The 25095-nt window shown below is 38.4% G+C and overlaps 2 protein-coding genes and 1 pseudogene across 2 annotated transcripts in view; all 3 read left to right on the top strand.

Annotated features, from left to right (window-relative positions):
• The window catches only part of Cyyr1 (cysteine and tyrosine rich 1), a 103498-nt gene that overhangs the window by 18722 nt on the left and 59681 nt on the right, over positions 1 to 25095 (top strand). The gene's annotated exons all lie outside the window — the stretch shown is intronic.
• LOC128112334 (uncharacterized) lies at positions 3434 to 3552 on the top strand (annotated as a pseudogene).
• LOC128112204 (40S ribosomal protein S12-like) lies at positions 8407 to 8875 on the top strand. The gene has a single exon (XM_052741069.1). It carries the CDS (start codon positions 8407 to 8409, stop codon positions 8809 to 8811), a length of 405 nt encoding a protein of 134 aa, XP_052597029.1. The 3' UTR covers positions 8812 to 8875.

Below are 25095 nucleotides of genomic sequence, written 5' to 3'. Positions count from 1 at the left end.
AAAATTACCATGGTTAAATAAGTTCTCTAGATGTGCTCTGTGACAAAATAGAGATATCATGGTAAAGGACATAGACACCTAAAGAAAAACCAGTTAAAGTTATCCAGCTGATAATCTCCAACAAAAAGAAGAGATATTGAACAACAAATGAGCCAAGCCTCGAGTGCCTGCAGGGTCATAACTGACATGAATGCTTCATAAGATTCACAGAGGAAAGTGGTAACAGTGTGACACACTGAAGAAATGTCCAGTTTCGTGAAAGAATCTCCATATTTAAAAAATCTCTGCCAATTCCAAATAGGAAAAAACCAAATAAACTCTTACCCAGGCAAATCATAACAAAAAAAATTAAAAACTAAAGAAAATATTTTGGAAGGACATTACTATAGGCGATCTATGGTTTCAATCCTTCTTTGAAGGATTTATCTAAATTGTTCTATTATTACTAAAAACTCAAGAGTGAGATATTGGGGTAAAAACCTGACATATCAAGAAAGCAGCAGAGGAGCGACCAGCTGACCCTTTACCTCCATGCTTTCCTGAGAAAGGGCCCACCTATCTTTCTAAGCCCTTCCCTACTCTTTCCTGTTCCTCTCTATCATATCCTGGATCCACCAAAATCTCTATGGCTAATTCCAGTCAGCTAGTCACTGACTTTGTCCCTGATTCAAGGTTAATTTTATTAACAATCTCTGAGTGACACAGTGCGATCAAACATCTCACAACATTTCTTCTTTTATCAAAATAAAAAGGAAAGGTTTTAACTCTAACATGGTAAAACTATACACAACAAGAACAATTATCAAGTAACAATTACATTTACAATGTCCAATCCATTTGTATTTGGCAAATTCGGAGAAATTACCCCTATTGTATACCCTATCTTGATGAGTCCAAGGTTTTATATCTAAACCACTTTCTCTCATGGCTTGTATTACCATTCTAAAAATACCTTTTTAGATCTTAAAACATTTTCTTAGATACACAACTTAAACTTTTATATCTCTCAACCTTATAAACTTTACTATTATGGGAATTCTGTCACCGGTCGGCTAACCAATTGAAAAGAACATTTTGGTCCAAGAGGTAGAGTTTTCACTGGGAATGGACATAACTGAAAGATAAGGGATGCATGGGCCCTTTTGGAATGAGGAATGAGCAGCAGCAGCAGGGGAGCGGCTAGTGATTTGGTTCAGATTCCCTATTCTGTCTTACGATAATTGTACACGAATTTTACTGATAATAAACAGTTATCATTTGACTTCCTTTATCACTTTACATCTCTCTTTTTTTGTTTCTTTCCTGAATTTGGTAACAAGGAAAACTATACCTATAATTATCTAGTCTTTAACCTCATCAGAGAACCAAGAAGGATAAAATATTATCTGAATAATCAGGAAGTGCAGAGCAAGTAACTTTCAAAACTATAGAAATGGCAGAGATATCTGGCTGCCTGGACCATCACCCAAAGCTCCTCTGCACTGTTGTGTAGTGATATTTTATTTGTGCTCTAACAAATAAAGCTTGTCTGAAAATCAGAAGGAGGAGTTAGCCACTAGTTAACCAAAGAGGTCTGGAAGGCTGTACAGACAGACAGAAAGTGATAGAGCTGGGCAGAGAGAGGAAGTGATAAAGCGGGGCAGAGAGAGGAGCTCACTCTCTTTCAATGGAGGATTTCATAGGGGTAAGAAATAGTGGCTTGCTGCTCTGCCTCCCTGATCTTTCAACTTTTACCCCAATATCTGGCTCCGAGTTTTTTATTAATAAGACTGTTTAGCAATTTGTGTTACATCTGGTGCCCCATGTTGGGTGTCATTATGTTGTTTGAGGGTTTTGCTCTTTTGGGGGGACCTGCCACCCCCCCCAATAAATCACACATGGAGGCATATTCTTAATTACGAATGCCTGGCCTCAGCTTGGCTTAGTTTCTAGTCAGCTTTCCTTAACTTAAATTATCCTGACTACCTTTTATCTCTGGGCTTTTCCTTTTCTCTAACTTCTGTAAATCTTACTTTTACTCCATGGTTTGCTGTGTAGCTGGGTGGCTGGCCCCTGGAGTCCTCCCCTTCTCTGGCTCCTTCTATATCTTAGATCCCTCCTCTCAGTTTTCTCCTTCTATATTTACACTCTCTGCCTGCCAGCTCTGCCTATCCTTTCTCCTGCCTTGCTATTGGCCAGTTCTTTATTAAACTATCAGGTGTTTTACATAGGCACAGTAACACAGCTTCACAGAGTTAAACAAATGCAACATAAACAAAAGTAACACAACTTAAAATAATATTCCACTACAATGTTAGGGCATCCATCATTGGCCTACAGGCCTAGATTATCTGACAAATTTTTCTATGAAGGAGGAATTTTCAAGAACTGTCTTACCTTGTCTTAGCAAAGATTAGCAGCATACTTCTTTTGTGTCCTGCTTTTCCAATTTGGACAGTATACTGTCAACATTCAAGGCAGGGACAGTTTCTTGCCCAGTGGCTAACTTTGCAACAAATGAAAGCAAACTCCATATCGAGGTTCTTTGATACCCATCATCTTCTCTGAAGTAGATTGGTGCTGCCAGGAGCAGATGTATCTCACTGTTATGAAAAGTCTTACGCTATTAAAACATCTTAAATGCCATATGCTGTAGATCTCTGAAGTATTTGAAGACATCTATCTTAACTATATCTGTTTGACCTTGAAAACATATCTAATATGACTACAAGTTTGTGTGTTATAGATGACTACTAACCTGCATTTCTTAATTATCCTAAATAGTTTATAATAATAGTTTTCAAGGGCTAGAACTTTAAATTACATTTTTAAATGAGCTGCATAGGTACAATACCTTAAATAAGAGTACAAACCTTTATATATATATATATATACATAAATGTAAATATATACATAAATATATATGTGTAAATATATATGTATATGTAGTATGTTCTAACAAAAATATCCTTAAAATTGTATCAATAAACAGAAATCCATACCAATGTAAAATATTTGAGATTAATAGTTGCTTTTTAGTTTGAAAGTTGATTCAATAATCTACCCTTCTATCCTATCATTCCTATTTGTCCCCTCTTGTATCCTTTCAGAAAGGGATCCCTGAATCCAACCTCCTTTGCTTAGTTTCCTCCCTGAACATGACCAATAATAACTTGTAACCAACTCCCCCAATTGATGATAAACATCCATAATCCACTGAACAACCAAAAACCAGTCATCACACCTCTTGGGAATGTGGTCAATGTGTTCTTAAAATTATTGCCTGTTGTCTGATGGCAAGGGCCATCTTTTGTAGACACTGAGAAAATGATCAAGTCCTGGAAGAGGTAGCTGTGGTCCAGCCTTGGTATGATAGGAAAGTGCAGGGCTTATCTGAAGTCCTGGCTGGAGCAGTCTATGAGGTTAGGCTATCTTAGCTAACCACTTTGAAGTTGTCTACAGCCATACCACTCTGAACATGCCCGATCTCTTCTGATCTCGCATGCTAAGCAGGGTCATGCCTGGTTAGTACTTGGAGGGGAGACCACCTGTGAATACTGGGTGCTGTAGGGGGACGGACAGGAAAAGCCCACACGGTAGGAGTGAGGGTGTAGGGGCCACGTGAATGATAGTGATGGCTGTGAGGGGTGACTCAGGCAGCTGCAGAGTTGGCTGCTTCAGAAGACATCTTGTGATCTTGTGCTCCATGTTGGGCACCAGATGAAGAGTTTATCTAAATTGTTCTATTACTAATAAAAACTTGGAAGCTAGATATTGGGGTAAAAATCTGATAGATCAAGAAAACATTGGAGGAAATGACTAGCTAACCCTCTCTCTCCATGCTTCCCTGATCCAAAGGGCCTGAGACTCTTTCTAAGCCCCTCCCTACTCTTTCCTGGGTCCTCCATAATCTCTATTCCAGTCAGTTAGTTGTTAACTCTGCCCCCAGATTCAAAGTTAACTTTACTAGCAGGCTTGGAATATCACAGTGTGATCAAATATCCCACATCACCTCTATTTTTCATCAGAAATCACAGGAGACAGAAATGTGATACTTTTTTTTTAAGTTCTGGAAAAGTAGAACTATCTTTCTACAGTTCTGTATCCAGTCAAAATATCTCTCAGCAAAAAAAAAGCCATTTTGAGGTTAAGAAAAACTAAGATTGCATTAGTAAGAAAAACTATGACAGCATTCGGCCAGTGGATCTGATCTAAAAAGATTACTAAAAGAAGCTAAGAAATAAAGCAGATGGTGCCAGAAAGAAAGCTGGAATACAGAAAAGAAAATCAGATTAAGAAAATCTGGTCTGGAGCTGGTAAATATTAGCCTGCTTTTTGCCTCCTTGTGGTCTCTAAATTGCAGTTGATAGTCACATAGAAAAGCATAATGTGCTATAATGCACTTACAACGGGCACTGTCACATTACTGGTACAATTTCTAATGTAACTAAGGGCAAAGGGGGAGAGTTGATGACAGGGTTTCCTGTGAAAGTGATACCAAATTCGTTCAAAGTGCAGATAAGTCTGCCTTCTATTGTCCCCTTGAGCACCCACTAAAAAGCAACAGTTTTATTAATCTATAGTATAATATATTGAAATCCACAATCCGTAGATTAAAATAGAATGCCGCCGATAATGAACAATGTTCACTGTCAACTTGATTTAAAAGCATCTAGCAGTACACCTCTGAGTAAGTCTGTTTCCGGAGAGGTATTACTGAGAGTGGAGCTATGCCCTGAATTTGGTCAGGTCTAGCCTTATGGCAGGGGTCCTGGATTGAACAAAGAGTAAAGCAGAATAAAGGAGCCAATAATGCCATTCATCTCTCTTCATCTCCCCCTGTTTCTGGACTTCGGATACAATGTGATTATCTACCTCATTTCCCACTTGCCTCTATACCTTCCCCACTATGATGGGCTGTGCTCTCAAGTCATGAGCCAAAATAGACTCTTAAGTTATTTTAGTCATTTATTTTGTCACGGCAGTGAAAGGAAGTAACTAAAACACTAATAAATGTTTATATAACCAAAAATGAAGGAATAAAAAGGAATCAAATGAATGAAGAAAGAGAAGAAAGAGACAATGTGAATTATAAAATTGTAGGCTTAAATCTAAAAATACTAATAACTACATTAATAGTCTAAACATACCAAATAAAAGACAACAAATGACTTAAAAAATGCAAAATACTAACTCACATCTACACTTTCTATACAAGACTCATCTGAAGTACAATGATTTAAATTTGTTAAAAATCAAGAGGATTGGGAATGATATACCATGGAACCAGGAACTGAAAGAAAGTGGGTGGTGTGGCTACATTAATTTATGCAAAGTCACATTCAGAGCAGAGAGTATCATCAAAGATAAAGTAGGATGCTGCATAATGGTGCAGGGGCCAATTACTCAAGGATATGTGGTCAGCCTAAGGGCATATGCAGCTGCTAATAAAGAACAAAAGTTCATGAAACAGAAACTGGAAAAGCTGGGATAAACAAAAGACAAGTCCATACTTAGGCTGGACCTCCCCTCTCAGAAGAAAAAGTTACTAGAGTGGAAAACCAGTAAGACTTAGAAGACTTGACCTACACTGTGGAACTAATTGAAATGTGCAGAATACTCCAGTCAACAGATGCCAGTATCTTCTGCAAGTGCTTTCGTCAAGACTGTGTTAAGATAGACCATATCTGTGGTCACAAACACACTTAAAATTGAAATGGATGAAGTGTACAATCTGTCAATAACATAATTATACTAGAAATCATGAAACAGAATGATAAGAGGAAACTTAATGAAGGAAATACTTGAAAATCAGTCTACCTGCAAAAAATAACACATGGCCAAGAAATCCTAAGGCCAATTTAAAAAATAAAGGCTTTATACTGAACATAAAAAGTAAGGAATGGTGCTTACAGTGTCTGAAAAGAAATAGCTAGCATTAAAGCTTATATTAGGAAACAACTTCTTTGAATAAACAATCTGCTTCTGTCTTTGGAAGTCAGGGAAAGACAAAGGAAAAAAAAACACGAAGCAGAAATCAATGAGCATGAAAACAGAAGAACAGTGGGAAAAGTAATGAAGCCAAAAGCTTATCCTTTGAAAATATCAATAGAATTGACAAGTTTCAAGGAACACGGGGAAAATGAAGGGAGGGCATAAATTACAAGTGTCAGGAAAGAGTAACATATCTAAAGTATCTTTCATACTATTTTAGTCCTGCAGTTATGATTAATAACCATAAAATGGAGAAATGTCAAGCTACAAAATGAATTTAAATCAAGGGATACACATATCAATTCTTCCTCATTCTTCAAAATTTTCTGTCCATTCAATCAATAAATAATCATTTAATCCCTTTCTCTGGATTTTTCAAGCAATTTGTAATCCCAGTTCTTTCAACGTTTCTCCTTACCATTTGCATATTTATATATATATATGCCAGCTGAGATATCACTACTGGATTATAAACTATCTCTTTTGTTCACTACATAACCCAGTCCTGTAACAGTTTGGAGTATGATAAAAGGCCATCCATCCACTTAGTAGACATACACAGACTTAAATAAATAATTCTTCACTTGTAAGATCCAAAGAGAAAGAGCTGTGGAGACCAGCAAAGCCAGATTCCTCCCTGGCAGTATAATATCTATTAAATGGTCAAATTCATTTACTCTCCAACACTCCATTTCATCTTACTTCATAGGAGATCATGATATGAACTTCAAAAATCTTGTAAAGTCTAAACAATGGCAGTGCCCGACTCTAGAGCTGTGTTGGAGTGGATGCACAGCTGTTAGGTGCTGTCACCCATGACATATTTTTATTGAAAAGTATAGACTTATGCCTAACAAAGGTGGTTCCCCAACTGTGTTCAACCAAAATCTGTGAAGATGAGTCACTGAGCTGTTAGTAGGAAACCATAAAGTTTATGTTCATGTTTGTCTTCTCACTATAAAATGTATATATCTGTGTTATAATGAACATATATAATACTACAATATATGTATATCAGTCAGACATGAAAACACCTAGAAGATAGTTGTATATAAAAGTGTTTCATGTATATGAAGAATGAACATAAAAGTTTGGAGAAAATGATTCACCAACGGACTCTGGGTAAGATATACCAAGATGTATCATAGCAGTGAAATTAGATGACCTTGAATGAAAAAATAAAAATCTTGAAATATTTTTTCTTTTCTTTTTTTTTTTTTTGGTTTTTCGAGACAGGGTTTCTCTGTAGTTTTGCGCCTTTCCTGGAACTCACTTTGTAGACCAGGCTGGCCTTGAACTCACAGAGATCCTCCTGCCTCTGCCTCCCGAGTGCTGGGATTAAAGGCGTGCGCCACCACCGCCCGGCAAAAAATCTTGAAATATTTAAAGCAGTGGTTCTCAACAAGTGAGATTTTGCCCCTACAGTGGATATTTGAAAATGCCTTTTGAAAAATATTTAAGAAAAGTGGTGTCACTGACATCCAGTGGGTTGAAGTCAGACATGCTGCTAAACATTCTCTAACACACAGGTCAGTGTTCACCATAAAGAATGATTTGGTTCAAAATGTCAATAGTGGCAAGACAGAGAAACCCTGATCTGTATTAGTACACGTTCAGGGTTCTAAGTAGCTCTGTCGTATAGATGCATCCAGAAAAATTCTTTGAGCTTTTTTTGTAGATAGTTCAACATACTTACAAAGAATATCTAACAATTATTTACAGTGAACTAAAATGTCACTCTCATGAGACATTGAAGTGCTTGATTTTTTTAAAAATTTATTTATTTATTTATTTATTTATTCTGATTTTCCAAGATGGGTGTTTCTATGTAACAGCCCTGGCTGTCCTAAAACTCTCTTTGTAGATCAGGCTGGCCTCGAACTCACAGAGATCCACCTGCCACTGCCACCCGAGTGCTGGGATTAAGGCGAGCACCACCACGCTTTGTTGTAGAATGTTATTTTAAGTTGTGCTACATTTGTTTATGCTCTGGAACATTTGTATGATGATGCAAAGATGTGCTGCGTTCTTTTATGCTGCATTTGTTTAACTCTGTGGAGCTATATTACTGTGCCCATCTAAGACACTTAATGGTCTAATAAAGAGCTGAATGGCCAATAGAGAGGCAGGAGAAATGATAAGCAGTATTGATAGACAGAGAGAATAAACAAAAGGAGAAATCTTGGAGGAGAAGAAGAAAGAGCAAGAGAACAAGGAGAGGAGGACTTTAGGGGCAAGCCACCTAGTCAGCCACTGAGTAAGAGTGAAAGTAGAATTACAGAATTAAGAAAAGGAAAAAGCCCAGAGGCAAAAGGTAGATGAGATAATTTAAACAAAGAAAAGCTGGCAAGCTTTTCCCCTGCCACTACCGAATTGCGCGGAGGTGGAGGCTCGGGTGCATTCAAGATTCGGCCTCACCCATAATCCACCGCCATGGCCAAGGAAGGCATTGCTATTGGATGTGTAATGGACATCAATGGACAACATGCTCTACAAGAGATGTTGAAGACTGCCCTCATCCATGATGGTCTGGCATGTGGCATCCGTGAAGCTACCAAAGCCTTAGACAAGCACCAAGGACATCTCTGTGTGCTCTCATCCAATTGTGATGAGCCTATGTATGTCAAGTTGGTGGAGGCACTTTGTGCTGAGCATCAAATCAACCTAATTAAGGTTGATGACAACAAGAAACTAGGGGAATGGGTAGGCCTCTGTAAAACTGATCAAGAGGGAAAACCACGGAAAGTGGTTGGTTGCAGTTGTGTAGTGGTTAAGGACTATGGCAAAGAATATCAGGCCAAGGATGTCATTGAAGAGTACTTCAAGTGCAAGAAATGAATAAATACAAATTTTGGCTCATAACAAAAAAAGAAAAGCTGGCAAGAAACAAGCCAAGCTGAAGCCAGACATTTATAATTAAGAATAAGCCTGCATGTGAGATTTATTTGGGAGCTGGGTGGTAGGCCCCCCAAAAGAGCCAAAAGAGTATGAAGAGTAAAAAAACAACCAACAAAAACACCTGGCTAAAATTTTTGATTATTATATGATTCATTACAACATAAGACCCATATGTCCTATGTTGGTGTAAATCTACTTATGAGAAATATCCATCAACAGTTGTTTATATTTGACCAAAATGTCACTCTTGGGAGTTGCTAAAATGTGTGGCTACCATATGGTCTATTAACAAATCATCCTATGTTAGCATAAGGGGACAAGTGGACAGAACTTTTACATTTGTCAGGTAGATAAAAAGGAGTACATGGACCCATTTCATTAGCCCACAAGTCATAATACCTTAAAATTTTCAAAAGAGAACAAATGCTGAGCTATCCACTGCCCACCAAGGACACTGAGTCTCCTGGGGTGCATTATTGTGGGAGAAATGCTTAATGAAAATATCATGATTCCCTTTTTTAGTAAAAGAACAAATCTAAAGCAGAAGGGCACAGTTTTGACACTGGATTTTATAAGCAGCAAATGAAAAACCTCATGTTTTGAAAACCATCTTCCAAGGGCAAAAGAACAGCATAGCTATGGTGAAGTTCATGTGGGCCTACATGTGATTATTTAAATCTCTCCACTATATCATTCTGCGTTGTTACTTTTGCTTTTCAAGGAAGAGTTTCCCTGTGTAGCTTTGACTATCCTGGAACTTTCTTTGTAGACCAGGCTGGCCTTGAACTCAGAGATTCCCTTGCCGCTGCCTCTGCCTCTGTTGTGCTGTGATTAAAGGCACATGCCACCACATCCAGCCCTCTCTATTACATCTTTTATTTCAATTGAATGTTATGCCGGTGGATTATAAATAATACTAAGATAGCTTATATCTCTGTCATTCTACTCCAGTTCAAAATCTGAACACTTCTTATCATTTTCTATATGGGTGAGTACCTCAGTTAGTAACTGAGATCTTTGGAGAAATGGCTCATTCTCTATATCCACAGTTCACTGGAAACCCCATGCAGCAATAGTTGAAATATCAGCTTCACATGCTTTATGGAAAGGGAGCCCATAGACAACATGGAATAAAAGTAAGGACATGGGAAACAGAAGTGTAAGGATGTTGATAATTAAATTTCATGATGAAAATGAGTAAAAATGGCTTTAGTAAGTTTATTAAGAGAAAATAATGTTTCATGAAATGTCTCAGTGCTATTTGGGAATGAAGATGTCAATATTCAAATCAAGACATTGACAAGCTTTCCAAACTATGTTCATACATTTGTAAAATTCATTAATTAAGCAAAAAGAATTTATCTTGATTTTTTTCTTATGGCCTAAATATTTAAGAGAAGAAAAGGAGGCTCCCAAATCTATGTATTTCTGGATGGAGGAAAAAAATAGTTCTCAAGGGAAAGTAATCCTGGAATGATTTTTCCAAAGCCAGTAAAATCTGTTCTGCTTTTCAGATTATGCCATTAGGCAGTCCAACCCCCAGTTGTCTCAAATAATAAGTGGTTTGATTTAAAGACCTAGAAAACCATGCAAGTTACTTTTTTCCTGCACAGCATCATTTACTTCAAATAATGTTTTCAGGCTGTATCTCGACCATTGCCAGCAGTCTGTTGTGGGGGTATCTTTGTGGATTTCTGTGGGCCTCTCTAGCACTTTGCTTCTTCCTATTCTCATGTGGTCTTCATTTACCAAGGTCTCCTAGTCCTTGCTCTCCCTCTCTGTTGTTGATCCAGCTGGGGTCTCCCGCTCCCCCAAGCTCTCTTTCCCTTGGTCCTCGCCCTTCACTACCCCCACTCATGTCCAGGCTGTTCATGTAGATCTCTTCCATTTCTCTGTCATTGGGCGATCCCCGTGTCTTTCTTGGGGTCCTGTTTTCCAGGTAGCCTCCCTGGTGATGTGAGTAGCAGTCCAGTCAGCCTTGTTCCACATCTAGTATCCTCCTATGAGTGAGTACATACCATGTTTGTCTTTCTGAGTCTGGGTTACCTCACTCAGGATGATTTTTTCTAGATCCATCCATTTGTCTGCAAACCTCATGATGTCATTGTTTTTCTCTGCTGAGTAGTATTCCATTGTGTATATGTACCACATTTTGTTTATCCATTCTTCAGTTGAAGGGCATCTAGGTTGTTTCCATGTTCTGGCTATTACTAACAATGCTGATATGAACATAGCTGAACAAGTGCTCTTGTGGTGTGGTTGAGCATTCCTTGGGTATATGCCCAAGAGTGGTATAGCTGGATCTTGGGGGAGATGGATTCCCAATTTTCTAAGAAAGCGCCATATTGATTTCCAAAGTGGTTGTACAAGCTTGCATTCCCACCAGCAGTGGAGGAGAGATCCCCTAGCTCCACATCCTCTCCAGCATAAGGTGTCTTCAGTGTTTTTGATCTTAGCCATTCTGACAGGTGTAAGGTGGTATCTCAGAGTTGTTTTGATTTGCATTTCCCTGATGATTAGGGATGTTGAGCAATTCCTTAAATGTCTTTCAGCCATTTGAGTTTCCTCTGTTGAGAATTCTCTGTTTAGTTCTATAGCCCATTTCTTAATTGGACTGTTGGGCATTTTGATGTCTAATTTCTTGAGTTCCTTATACATTCTGGATATCAGTCCTCTGTCAGATGTGGGGTTGGTGAAGCTCTATTCCCATTCTGTAGGCTGTCACTTTGCCTTGTTGACCGTATCCTTTGCTCTACAAAAGCTTCTCAGTTTCAAGAGGTCCCATTAATTGATTGTTTCTCTCAGTGTCTGTGCTACTGGTGTTCTATTTAGGAAGTGATCTCCTATGCCAATGCATTCAAGACTACTTCCTACTTTCTCTTCTAGCAGGTTCAGAGTAGCTGGATTTATGTTGAGGTCCTTGATCCACTTGGACTTAAGTTTTGTGCACGGTGATAGATATGGATCTATTTGCAGCCTTCTACATGTTGATATCCAGTTATGCCAGCACCATTTGTTGAAGATGCTTTCTTTTTTCCTTGGCCAAACACCCTAATTGTCATGCTAGAAACCCCATCCAACTACTAAGGGATCTGGATGCAGAGATCCATGTCTAGGCCCTGGGTGGATCTCTGGGAGTCCAATTAGTGAGAATGAGGAGGGTTTATATGAGCGAGAATTGTTGAGACCAAGGTTGGATAAAACACAGGGACAAATAGCCAAATGAATGGAAACACATGAACTATGAACCAATGGCTGAGGGGTCACCAACTGGATCAGGCCCTCTGAATGGGTGAGACAGTTGATTGGCTTGATCTGTTTGGGAGGCATCCAGGCAGTGGGACTGGGTCCTGTGCTCATTGCATGAGTTGGCTGTTTGAAACCTGGGGCCTATGCAGGATCGCTTGGCTCGGCCTGGGAGGAGGGGACTGGACCTACCTGGACTGAGTCTACCAGGTTGATCTCAGTCCGCGGGGGAGGCTTTGCCCTGGAGGAGGTGGGAATGGGGGGTGTGCTGGGGGAAGGTAAGGGGGGCGGGAGGGGGGAGAACAAGGGAATCCGTGGCTGATATGTAGAACTGAATTGTATTGCAAAATAAAAATTAAAAAAAATAAAAATAAAAATAATGTTTTCAAGCCAGTTTTCACGTATAAGGAAAAAAACACTTGATAAAATGTATCCATTTCTTAAACTGCACACAGCTTCTTAAGTGTTTTTGCATTCATAAACAGTGGTCTTCATTATGTCTATTCAGCAAAATATAAATCAGAGATTTTTACAGCACTTAAGTTAGTTTAAAGTATACGCGCCCGATAGCTGATATGCATGAACCTGTACTGGGAGTGTCTTCTACAAATGCATTTTCCCAGGACTTAATCTAGACATTCAGATACAGTAGGTGAAATGCGGATTTAGCAAATCTGTTTCCACCACCTCTTCTCACAGGAAAATCCTAGAACAAATTGTCCTTGGAACATGCCAGTCTAAACAAACTATACCAAAAATCATTTCATTTTGGAGTCCGATTAATCTACTTAGTTATCAAATATGATACCTAATTAAACAGTCATTTCATAAGCCATAACTTCTTTACAATTAAGTAGACTGACCCTGAGGAGTTATCTGAAATTACCATGGCAACTATATTGAAGAGTATTGAAAGTGAAATACGAAAATTCATTTCTGTTTGGTTAAAATAATTGAATAGAGTAAGGGGAGCAGCAAGTTCTCAGAAGTTCTAAAAAAAAAAGCCAAATTTATAAAGCATTGCCTTTACTAAACTGAGGGTCATAAAATGGTGATGTCATTAGAATCTCCCCCACTGGTTCCCACAGGATTAAATGAGTCCAGAATAGGAGCTGGTGCTCAGCCCTTATTAACTACCACACGGTCTTTCTCACCGAATGCTTCGAGCATATCCACTGATACATGATGGGGTGTTACAGTTTGAATCTGAGACGTCTGCTGCAGGCTTATGCTTTGAATGATCGGTCCCTGGCTTGTGGCACTAATTTGAAGGTTGTAGAGTCTTTAGGAGATAGAGCTGGGCTGGCAGGAGTGGGTTACCCGAGGTGAGCCTTGAAGGATAGGCCCGTTTCTGTTTCTGACCCGTTTTGTTTTCCTGCCTGCCATGGTGTAAGGAGTAGGTGCGTCATGCTCTTGTAGCCACTGACAGAGTCTCTCCCAGCACCATGTCTTCTCTGCCTTGATAGATTAAACTCTGTCTGCCAAAATTAATTTTTCATTGTTTGAGATGTTACACAATCTGGTCATGGCGACAAGGAAGCAACACATCTACTGGGTAAGTCAAGAATTGGTACTAGAATAATGAATCCTCAAGGGCTACTTCTCTTCTTAGTGCCTTGATGCCACAACGCTGTTATTTCTACTGGATTCTCTGTGCCATTTTAATTTCCTTTGAGGCAGCTTCGGGTCTTAGGAGCTTTCTTCTGTCACTACCAAGTTATTTCCTGGGGTAGATATCACTGTTGCTGTGGTACTCTCAACAGTCTGAGTCTGTTGTGATATAAATCTTTCTCTTCAGGGCACCTCACCTCCCTAGACCTTATCTTTGCATGTTGTATGTTGCTGTGACAAAGTACTGAAGAACATAGTTCTTTGACTATGGGAACAACCTCCTGTGAGACTTATCTCACTCCTAATGAGAGGAAAACTAATTTCTCTTAAAGAGCTAAACACATCTTTTAAAGACACCATGACCTCAATACTGTTGCAGTAGCATTTAGTTACTTTTTCGCTGCTGTGTCACAATACCGTGATCAAGCAATCTGTGGAAGTCAGAGTTTATTTGGGCATACAGTTCCAGAAGGAGAGTCCATAATGCTGGGACATTTGTGACAGTAAGTGGCCAGAGTAGGAAGCTGAGAGATTACATACCCATTCACACGCAAGAAGCAGAGAGTGAAGGAGAAGTGGGGCAAGGCTATAGATTTCCAGACCTTACCCCAGTGACATACTTTCTCTAACAAAGATTCATGTCCCCAAGGGTCTATAACAAGCCAAATAGCACCACCAAAGATGGAAAAACTAAAACCTCAGCTGATCAAAAATATACTGGTGTAACTGCTGCTTACTTGACCAATTATGTTTGAGATGATTTAACTGCTCTGAAACTCCCCTAGCAGTGCTTAAAAGGAGCCTGAACACTCCTCCCATTTTGTACAGGTAAATGACCCTGCATATGCTGGTAAATAAACTCTTTGCTCTTGCATACTATTTGAGTCTGGGGTCTTCGTTCAGCGTTTTGTTTTGTTGTGTTGTGTTGTACTATATTTTGTTTTGTTTTGTTTTTGGACCCCTACAATGAGAGGTTACTTAGAGAATTATGGAACTCTCGAAGGCAGCTGCATCACTAAAATCCGCTCCAGCATGGGTGACAGATCACAAAGGCTGTAACTGTGGAGCTCTCTGGAGGACTTGCAGACAGCCAGGCAGGTAGAAAATTCTCTCCCAGGACATTCTGCTGCTTTCAGTCTCTTCAGCAGTTCTAACTGCTTGTATAATCTTGAAGAGGAGAAGAAACCACCATGTACATCTAGTCACTTTCAGGGACTTCTTGAGACATAGGAGTTGTTTTTTTCCTGAATCATAAGAAGCCTCCCTTTAGAATTTCCTACAGCTTAGTGAGCTTCCCTCTGGGATGGAATATTTCAATTCAGAGGAAATTACTACCCAGCAAGCTTGAAACTTTGTGGGTCAAACCATATCCAACTCATAACAGCTTTGTCCTTTGTGACTAAGACAGGTCATGGGCTGTTGCTGTTCTGGCTCTACTGGCCTGGGTACCCTTGGGGGCAGGAGGTGAGAAGACATAGAATCAACAACACAGATTCTGGGAGTTGTGAACAAGCTCATTTTATTAAACAAAGGGCTGAATTTATGTGTGTGCTGTTTGGCGGGCTTTGCTTCTATAGTTATTGTGACATTTCTTGATTTGGCCCTGGGTCTTACATCAACAGTTATCATCTTGGGGGTCTAGTTTCAGGCTCTTCTGGGTCAGGACACTACTGAACAGGTCATACCTTTTTTACTTGAAGATTAGCCCATTTATCTGGTGTGTAGGACTTATCTGACTCAATGGACTTTTTATATGAATTGAGAAAGAAGTATTTTAATCATTTATTTCAAAACCATTGTTTCACTAATCTTCAATTCTTCTTCCTTCAAATGGCTTGGGATGATGGCATGATTTAGGGTATCCTGCTAGGGGGAAAAGGATTTGTGATTACATTTAGTCTGGGTTTAGTGTGTATTCATGTGGGTGATAGTCACTTTCAGGCATAGCTAAGTGGCTGCTGGCCATTCCAGTTAAGAGTAGCTCCAAAAATCTATACTATTCTCAAATACTGACTTATTGTCACTGACAAACAAAAAGCTTAAAAAATAATCAAGATCAGCTAAAAGCAAATTGCAACACTGTTAGTTTTTTTCTTCTCCTCTTGGATAAAGATATTGTAAAGTAGCCACATAAAAATGAGTTCAGAAAGTTTGTGGCCGGAAATTGCAATAAAGTATGTAGGAATCTGTGCTGCCAGGCTCTGACTGGTAGTTAATTTAATGTATTATTTTCCTTAAAGAAAGCTCCCAAGACTTTACAAGAGTCAGACTTGAAATAGACCCACCACTGGCTCTGATAAGCAAGTTTCATAGCTTCTAAATATTCTGCTGCAAATCTGTTTTCTTAAGTTCTGCTTTTTAAAATGCATTATATTTTAGAATGTTGGGGCTTTGTGATATGTGTGTGTTTATGTGTGTGCACCTGTCTGTCTGTCTGTCTCTGTGTTATATTCAATAGAATTAAAGCCCATAGAAACACTACATTTTTTTCAACAACTTAAAAAATCATATTGCATGAGTTACATTTCTTGTTGTTATAATAAAATCCCTCACAGAGACAGTGCAAAGGAAGAAGGATTTCTTTTGGATCATGTTTTCATTTTGACTCATGGTCCTTGTAGCTGAAGTTTTCTCCAGTCCTGCCCAGACCCTACAGCTGCTTATAAAATAATCACTCAGAAGCTTATATTAATTAAAACTGCTCAGCCATTAGCTCAAACCTACCACTGACTAGCTCTTACATTTAAACTTGGCCCATTTCTGTAAATCTATATGTTGTCACATTTTCCATTGCTGTACCTGTGTGCTGTTACATGCTGTTTCCTAGACAGTGGGCTGGCATCTCCTGACTCAGCCTTCCTCTTCCCAGAATTCTCCTTGTCTGTTTATCCCACCTATACTTCCTGCCTGGCTACTGACCAATCAGTGTTTTATTTATCAACCAATCAGAGCAACACATTCACAGCATACAGAGTGATATCACCCATTAGGTCCTTGGTATGGACATACCATGGACAAAAAAGAGAGACAAGGACAATATATTCCAAGAGACATCTCCCAATGACTTCTCTCCTTTTGCTAGCTCCTACCTATTGAATTTTCTACAATCTCCTACCATCTGGGGATCGGGCCCCTAATACACGACCATATGAGAAGAGGAAACATTTAATATATAAACCATTACCCAAACTATTGATTTCCTGAAACATTAATTAATTCCCATTCAATTTTAAAAGCTATGAGAACACATTTTAAGAAAACTCTGATATCTAGCTTGGATAGGAAGATCCATTTCCTTAGAAAATATGTAATTTGCATGCTAAGTTATATTGATTTTGGTTTTTCATTACTTACAAATAAATAACATAATCTATCTTTAATTTTATTATATAGTAATATATTATTTCATTATTAATGTAATTATAGATTTTTATTAAATATATATATATATATATATATATATATATATATATATATATATATATAATAACTATTGTGTTAAACAGGAGATAGAAACCATTACATAATGCACCTACTGACATGTGCCGTCATTTATGAGCTCTGCCATCTTGCACATTTGAGTTGTTTATTAGCATCTTTTTGTGAAGAAAAGACAGAACAATGGGACAAGTGCTGAGGAGGGGACTTCAGATCAGAGAATGGAATGACATGAGAAGATGGGCCAGGTGAATGCTTTGAAGAATATCATTAAACATGCAGGATGCAGTTCCTAAGATTGTGGACAGAAAATCACATGAGAGAAAACTGAATCTGGAAAAATGTGTTTTTTCAAAACACCTGAACTATTTTATAGTGATAACAAAACTCATGATTTTAATATTAGTAGATGTATTTGACTAATTAAAATTTAAACACAGACTATGATAAATAGTAGATTAATTTTATCGTTTAATGTGCTCTGTTTTATGTTGATCCTGGAGGACACAATCTGTGTGTCCCAAGTCAGGTTCAGACACTGGTTCTCAATAGTTAATAAAAAGAGGCAAATTAATAGTGGAATGCAGAAAAAAAGGAGATTTACCCAATATGGCCGTATAGGGGAAAGAGGCAAAGAGATGGAGCAAACCCTCCAGCTCATCTTCATGGAGTCTAAATAGAGGGTGGACCAAGATAGGCAGCTAAGCAGTCCCAGTCAAGGTGTGGTCCAGTCCACCTCAGACCCATCTTGTTTATGCTTCAATCTCATACTGTAGTGGTCTGACAAGTTGTTAGAATTGTTTGATATCTCTTTCAGGGAGACAAGTTTTCCCTCTGGCTGGTGCCTTCCTCCCAGCATGAGACTCCTGGGGAAAGTCCCATTTCTATGGATTCCATTGTTTCAATAATCTGATAGGTTGAGAGACACAAGTGTCTCCTTAAAATACCTTAATTTTTACCAGATTGGTTACAAAGCCACCTTAAACATTTTATATTCATAACAAAATTCATTATGTTAATATTAGCAAATATATTTGCCTAATTAAAATTTAAACACAGACCATGATACATAGTAGATAGATTTTTTTTTTTACCACTTAATGTGTTCTGAATCATTTAACATGCTCTCAGATGTTTTAGGCATTTAGTTCAATGAACATTTACATGTCATTTCATGTTCACATAATGATTTATCTTAATCAGTATATATCAAACAGATATGTTTTTATTATGAAATTGTTCTTTAAAATATAGGTAGGTGTTATTTTATTATAAAATGTTAAATATCATTAAATAATTTAAGGCAAACGACTTGCCTTCTAACATTATCTTTAGTCAGCATGTCCCAAGTGTCACTAGAAAGCATTGGAAAGTATCCTCATCAAGGGTGCCCAGAGTTTATAAAAAATCTAGTTTTGTGAAATTGAAAAGAAATTTGTAAACATAGCATCCCTCTGGTAGTCACTCAGGCAGTAAATCCAAGTAAGCTTGGATTTATAAATGTTTCTGTTGCCCTTGGGAATTCCCTGCTTGATTTATGAGTCAGTATACAAAAATCTATAATTTGATCAGGCACAAATCTTACTCTACCATTTCTGCTTTAACATGTAATTCATAAATCCTGTTCAGCATGCTTTTGGTTTTCTAGATGATCAGCACTTAGCAGTGAGTCTCATATGTTTTTATTTAAGGGGTTGAGTGAAGAAAACTGATTTTTCTGCATGCAGTTCCAATGGTGACTAAAAACATAAGATGGAGGCAGGTAAGGTGATTTAGGCTTGTCATCCTAGCATGGGAAAAGTCAAGTCAGAACGGTGGCTATAAGACCAGATTGGACAAGATGAGGGTTTTCAGGTTAGCTTCATCTGCAGTGTGAGATCTCAACATAAGAAGACGAAAGAGAAAAGAACTTTCTCTGTGTTCTGGTGGGTTAGTGAGAATGACCTATAAATGCACTAATAATGCCAGTGTTTCAAATTATTTCTAAGTATTCTCAAGTTTAAACTGCAATCAAAGTCTTCCTAAGTGTATCTTCCAGTTAGTCAGCACTTGTGGGTCAGAAACCACAGGTTGTTTTCTATCTCCTTCACTTACTAAAAATTTGAGTTTCAATAGAGTGCCACACTGTCCCAGGATAAGCATTCCACTAACCTACCTGTCTTGAAGTGTATGTGACTGACCAACTCTCAGCCAACGATTTGTGAACACTGCTCATATGTAACATCAGTCCCTATTCTGTCTAGAGTGTCTATGAGCTCAGTTCCAGGGACACAAAGGGAAGACCGTGAGTCCCTAAAACAGGGTTCCCTCTTTTAAGTCTGGAATGTTTATTCATGGATGAGTAAATGAAACAGAATACAATCCAGAAAGAAATAGAGAGGTAGTGATATAGATAGATAGATAGATAGATAGATAGATAGATAGATAGATAGATAGACAGATAGATAGATAGATGTGTGTGTGTGTGTGTGTGTGTGTGTGTGTGTGTGTGTGAGAGAGAGAGAGAGAGAGAGAGAGAGAGAGAGAGAGAGAGAGAGAGAGAGAGAGAGAGAGAGAGAGAGAGAGTTCATTTGGGTGCAAGTCTGCCTGCCTGTGTACTGTGTGCATGTGTGTTGAGGACAGAAGTCAACCTTATATGTACTTTGCTTTTTGAGACAGGGTCTCTCAGTGGCCCAGATTTTGCCAATTAGTCTTCACTGGCTGGAATTATACCCCAGAGTTCCTCCTATCTCCACCTAACCAGCACTGGAATTACAGCCCACTCCATTATGCCTGTCTTTTTACTTGAGCCTTAGAAACCAAAATCAGGACCCTATCCTGCATGGCAGCACTCTACTGACTTCTAAATTTTAAAGCAAACTTCTAATTCCTTTGATAGAAAAGAAACAATATTTGATCTTTGAGTAAATTAGTTGAATATGTTGTTCATCACTCTGATACTCATTATATAACTAGAACTTTGCCTTTTTAATGCTGAGTTGTCATTTTCTTTTAAATTTTTTATTGTAAAATTTAGTTGTAAATTTTGAACTACAACATAAAAAATTATATGCATTACTAATTGGCTGTATTAATTTGTTTCTTAACATGCTAATACAGAGAACTCTTCCAGTGCTTCCTAATTGTTTACTGCAAAATTTTAAAACTGCAATGGTTTTTACTTATTGTGGATCCAACAACCTTATTAAATTTACTTTATGTTTTGATGAATGACTTTGTACATTCATTAAGATTCTCTATGTAATATTTATGTATTTTTCTAATATATGTATACATATATATCATATAAAATAGGACTTTACTTCTACTTTCAAATGTATTCTTTTCCTTCTTTGTCTTACCTTAATTACCTGGACATATTGAATAGGACTTGTTAGATAAGACAGTTTGTCTTGTTCTGGAACCTGGGGGAATAGACTCAGTTAAGTGTGACCTTAACCATTTGACTGAGCCTCTTTAGTGAGCAGAGGGAATTATCTTCTGCATCTAACTTCTGTACACAATGCCCTGGGCCTCTTATAAGGGATGGAGAAGTTCATCAAGTGCCTCTTTGCATCGATTGAAAAGATCACCTTTAGTTCTCTTGAAAAGTGCTTTTAAATGGTTGATGTTCAAAATTTATATCACTCTTGTATTACTAGGAAAACATTCTTCCCTTCTCCCTTTCTCTTTCCCCCTTTCTCCTCTTTCTGCTTTCTTCTCTCTCTCTCTCTCTCTCTCTCTCTCTCTCTCTCTCTCTCTCTCTCTCTCTCTCTCTCTCTTCCTCCCCCCCCCTCCCTCTTTCTCTCTATCTCCCTCTCCCTCTCCATCATTTTCCCTCTCCCCACCTTACCTTCTTTTGTGGCAGGGAGTAGTATTTTATCTTCCCAGCTTCCAAATGAGTCTTGGTATTCAGAGTTCATCTCCCTGGATTCTGTATTCAAAGTACCAGGCAGCTAGACAGCAAATAATTTGTGCTTTTAAAAGTTTCTCTGGCACTCCATACCTTTGAATTGAATTCTGTAATTTCCAATCAGTGTAATTATTGATATGGTTGGATTTACTGGCTCACTGTGTATTTCATGTTTGCTATGTGTTTTCTGGTTGCCTTTCTCCTACCACTTTTGACATCATTGAAATTGCTTTTGGGATTCCATTTTATCTCTTGGCTTTCTAGATTATTTCTTTCCATGATTGTTTCAGTAATGATCTATAGATTATAATGTAGTACCATTAATTTTTTAGCATATTGAAAGTTAATGTTCTATGACTTCTTGTAAAGCACAATGGCTTTCTTATAAATCTTTTACACTCTCTCTGTAATTTATACAATGGTTTTCACATAATGTGCTATTCACACCATCATTTAAATTTAAGCAGGCATAATTATTTTAAAGAAATGAAGATCTAATTTTGAGATTGTGTAGGTAGCCCAGTGGGTAAGCATTTTCCCAGCATGTATAAGGTTCAAGTCCGAGAAGACCAACGAAATTAATCTGAGCTTTTATCTGGCATAATTTCCCCTTTTCTTGAAGAACTTGTGTTAGTTCTTCTTTTAGGAATGATCTATTGGATAACTTCATTGATTTCTTGTTTTGAAAATGCATGTGTGCCACACTCCCTCCCTGGTGCTTAGTGGCCATTAAGGAAGAGGGTGCAGATGTAAGAGCCAGAGGTCAGGGAAGACCAGGGCAAAACAGTGTCTGCTGGTTATGACAATGCACTCATGAAATCAAGCAGTTGTCTGCACAAGACCAGCACAAGGTCAAGCCAGTCAGAATCCCAGTGTGGGGGTGACTCATATGCACACATAAAATTCTCAGAGAATGAATTAAAATATTGTAATTTTTAAAAACAAAGGAAATGCTTATATAATACTCTGAAAATTTTGATCTTGAACATATTTTTGTTCCATGCCAGTCTGGATTGGTGGTTTGGCTCACCTCCAACTTATACCTGAATTTGATCTCCTACAGTGTTGTCTTAGAGTTGCTTTCCTATTTTGTCAAGAGTTTGTAGTTGTTATCTGCAGCAGGATTTACCCACAAGAAGGACACCATAGCTACTCTTCTCAGAGAAGAAGTAGCTATCCTCTGGCCATTGCCTTTGGAGAAGAACACAGGCTTATGTCCTGAATAGAGATGAAGAAATCACCCACAGGTGATTCTATCAAGAAACAGATTTCTAAGACGAAATAGCTTCCTTACAATGCATTATGCCTGTTTCCCATTTAATTTTCTACTAAACCACAGAGGAAGAGAAACTTCTATTTGGGACAGGGATACATTTCAGGTATGATTTTTTTAAAAAAAAAAAAGTTACTTATAAATGCACCAGGCTTTGGGTTATTTTGTGTAGACTGAATGCAAATGTCTGCCTATAATTCCCCCAGAACATTCACAAAGCTATGATTGTAAAATGATTAAACAAACAAACCCAAGGACAAACTGAAGACAGCAGACAGAAAAATAACATTTTGAAATCTGGAAAATAGTTTAATTCCTGGTACCTGCCTCAGAACAGGGAACACAAAATGCCAAAATGCTGAGCACAATGAGCTAGGAAGCTAAAGACTGATTATCTCTACGTAAAACTAATTGTGCAGATTGGAGTCCACTGATTCTTTGCAGGCAGATATACCTGCCCTTTTAGAAACTGGAATTAGAAACTTAAGTGTTGCTGAAAGATCAAAGAGAAGTTGGATTCCCCAGGGCCCCTCTGAACCTCTGCTGCACCAGGAAGAAATCTGAAGTTCCTAGAGGGGTTTTGTCACACAGTCTCTGAACTTGGACATGGCTAACGTATTGGAAATGGAGTGTGATGTGAGGGTCATTAGCAAAGACTTCCCAGAGAGCAGAGGTTTATTCTCTACATGAGAGGCTGGAGGTTGGTGAGCTGCTTCCTGGAAACACTGATCCACCCTGAAGATCCTACAGCAGAGATTTTAACCAGTGAGTTTGTGAACCTACATGAGAACAGTAATTCATCCCTGTTTTCACAAGCCTCTAAAAGTTAACATTTCTCTCATTTCTAATGCAAGCAGCATGCCATCATAATATAATCATACCTGGGGACTCTGTGACAAGTAAGAATCACACCTATTTTTTTTATTTAGGACCCATTCTACATTTCTCAAAATTACATCATTACTTTATAAATTACGGCAATCTGAATATGTAATTTTGAATGAGCCCATGAGCTTCACCAGAGTGCCATAGCACCAAAGGGTCTTTGAACAATAGGCATGGTATTAGAGTTTCCCCTATCAAACACACAGGGAGATTGGTAAACTGATAACCTCACTCAGGCTTCTGAATACAGTTTTTATGACCCCTCTCCATTTTCTTCCTGATATGCTGAGGACTGAACACAAAGCTTTTCACAATCTAGCCATGCGAATGCCTTTTTTTTTTATTTATTTGCTTGTTCATCTACTTATTTATTGAGACATAGTCTTACTAAATTGCCCATATGGGCTTTGAACTTGTAATCCCCCTGCCTCAACCTTGCAAGTAGCTTGAATAAGAGGAATGAACAAGCAGGCCCAGCTTGAGCCTCATTTTTAAATATAATTTGGCATATAATAAAGAGCTGACATTTGAGAAAAGCCTTGCTATGAAAGTTAGAAGCAGGACGTATAAACAGTCAAACAAGAACAAAGAGGAGACAGACAAAGTGGTAGGAAAATAAACTACTAACAGAAACTTAATAATGAATGTCCTAAGAGAAATACACAACTGTATTGCATCCATAAAAGAAAACCAGGATAATACACACCAAAGAACAAAGAGCAGTAAGTAGCTCTTGGAATTAAAGCTGATAGTTTTAGCTAAAAGTTCAGCAAATGACTAGAAAGTAATATTTAAGACAGAAACTACTCTTGAGCTAGAAAGTAGAGCAAAGAGATGGAATGGCGTTGTGGACATTATGCTTACTTTACATCTGCAAAACATTATGTATCCCAGTAAACACCTTCTGATCTCTGCTTTTTTACGATACCCCCTGCCTCTACGTATAGTTAAAAACAGATGGTCAGAAGTAAAGAGAGGTGCCCAAATGGCTTGGATGCAGGCAGGGCATCAGTATCAGCAATTTGTTCTTCACATCAATATCTGACAAAGGAAAGGCTCATCTCTGTGGTAGTTGCTACTATTACTCACTGATTCAGTCCATTTAGACTATGATAACATAGTACTGTCAACTTGGATACCATGCAAACAACAGAAATTTATTTATCGTAGCCTTGGAAGTTAGGAGATCCAAGATCAAGGCACTGGTAGGTGCAATGTCTAAAGAGGGCCTCATTTCACATACATGTTGTCTTTTCACTATGCCTGCATGGTGGAAGGGGTTACACGGCTTCCTGTGGCCTCCTTTATAGGAGTACCAAATCCATTCTTGATGGCTTACCCTTCATACATAATCACCTCCACAAAGGTTACCTCCTAATAACACCATCAGGGACTAGGTTTCAGCATGAATCTGGAGGGCGGATAAGTACTGGATCTATAAGAATTATTACATAGGTCCAGCTTTCCACTTAACAGGCTCGTTGTGGGATTGCTCCACCCTTCTCTAATTTGAACATTGCTCTTGATTTGCTTTTGGACAGCATATTACTGTATTATTTACTTTTCTCATTGCTGTGACTGAAGACCTGATGAGAAAAAAGTTAAGGGAAGGGGAATTTAATTTTGCTTACCGACGGTGCAGGGTACAGGCCTTTAAGGCAGAGAAGCAATGGCCTAAGAAACATGAGGTGGCTAATCACATGGCATCCACTGACAGGAAACACAAGGAAGTCTAGAAGTAGGACTGAGCTAAGAAACCTCAAGGTCCACCCTCAGTGACCCACTTCCAGCAGCTAGACTCTTCCATGTGGGCCCTCCCTCATGTGGGGACCACGTGTGTAAACAAATAAGTCTATGAGTATCAACTCACATTCAAACC

Source organism: Peromyscus californicus, unplaced genomic scaffold (genome assembly GCF_007827085.1).
Source record: "Peromyscus californicus insignis strain IS unplaced genomic scaffold, ASM782708v3 Scaffold_16__1_contigs__length_79575227, whole genome shotgun sequence".
NCBI classification, from domain to species: Eukaryota; Metazoa; Chordata; class Mammalia; order Rodentia; family Cricetidae; genus Peromyscus; species Peromyscus californicus.
Note: the sequence above shows the minus strand (reverse complement) of the source record. Positions and strands in the feature narration are given on the sequence as shown.

Coding starts and splice junctions, on each gene's coding strand:
- LOC128112204 (XM_052741069.1), top strand. CDS start 8,407: ATGGCCAAGGAAGGCATTGCTATTGGATGTGTAATGGACATCAATGGA.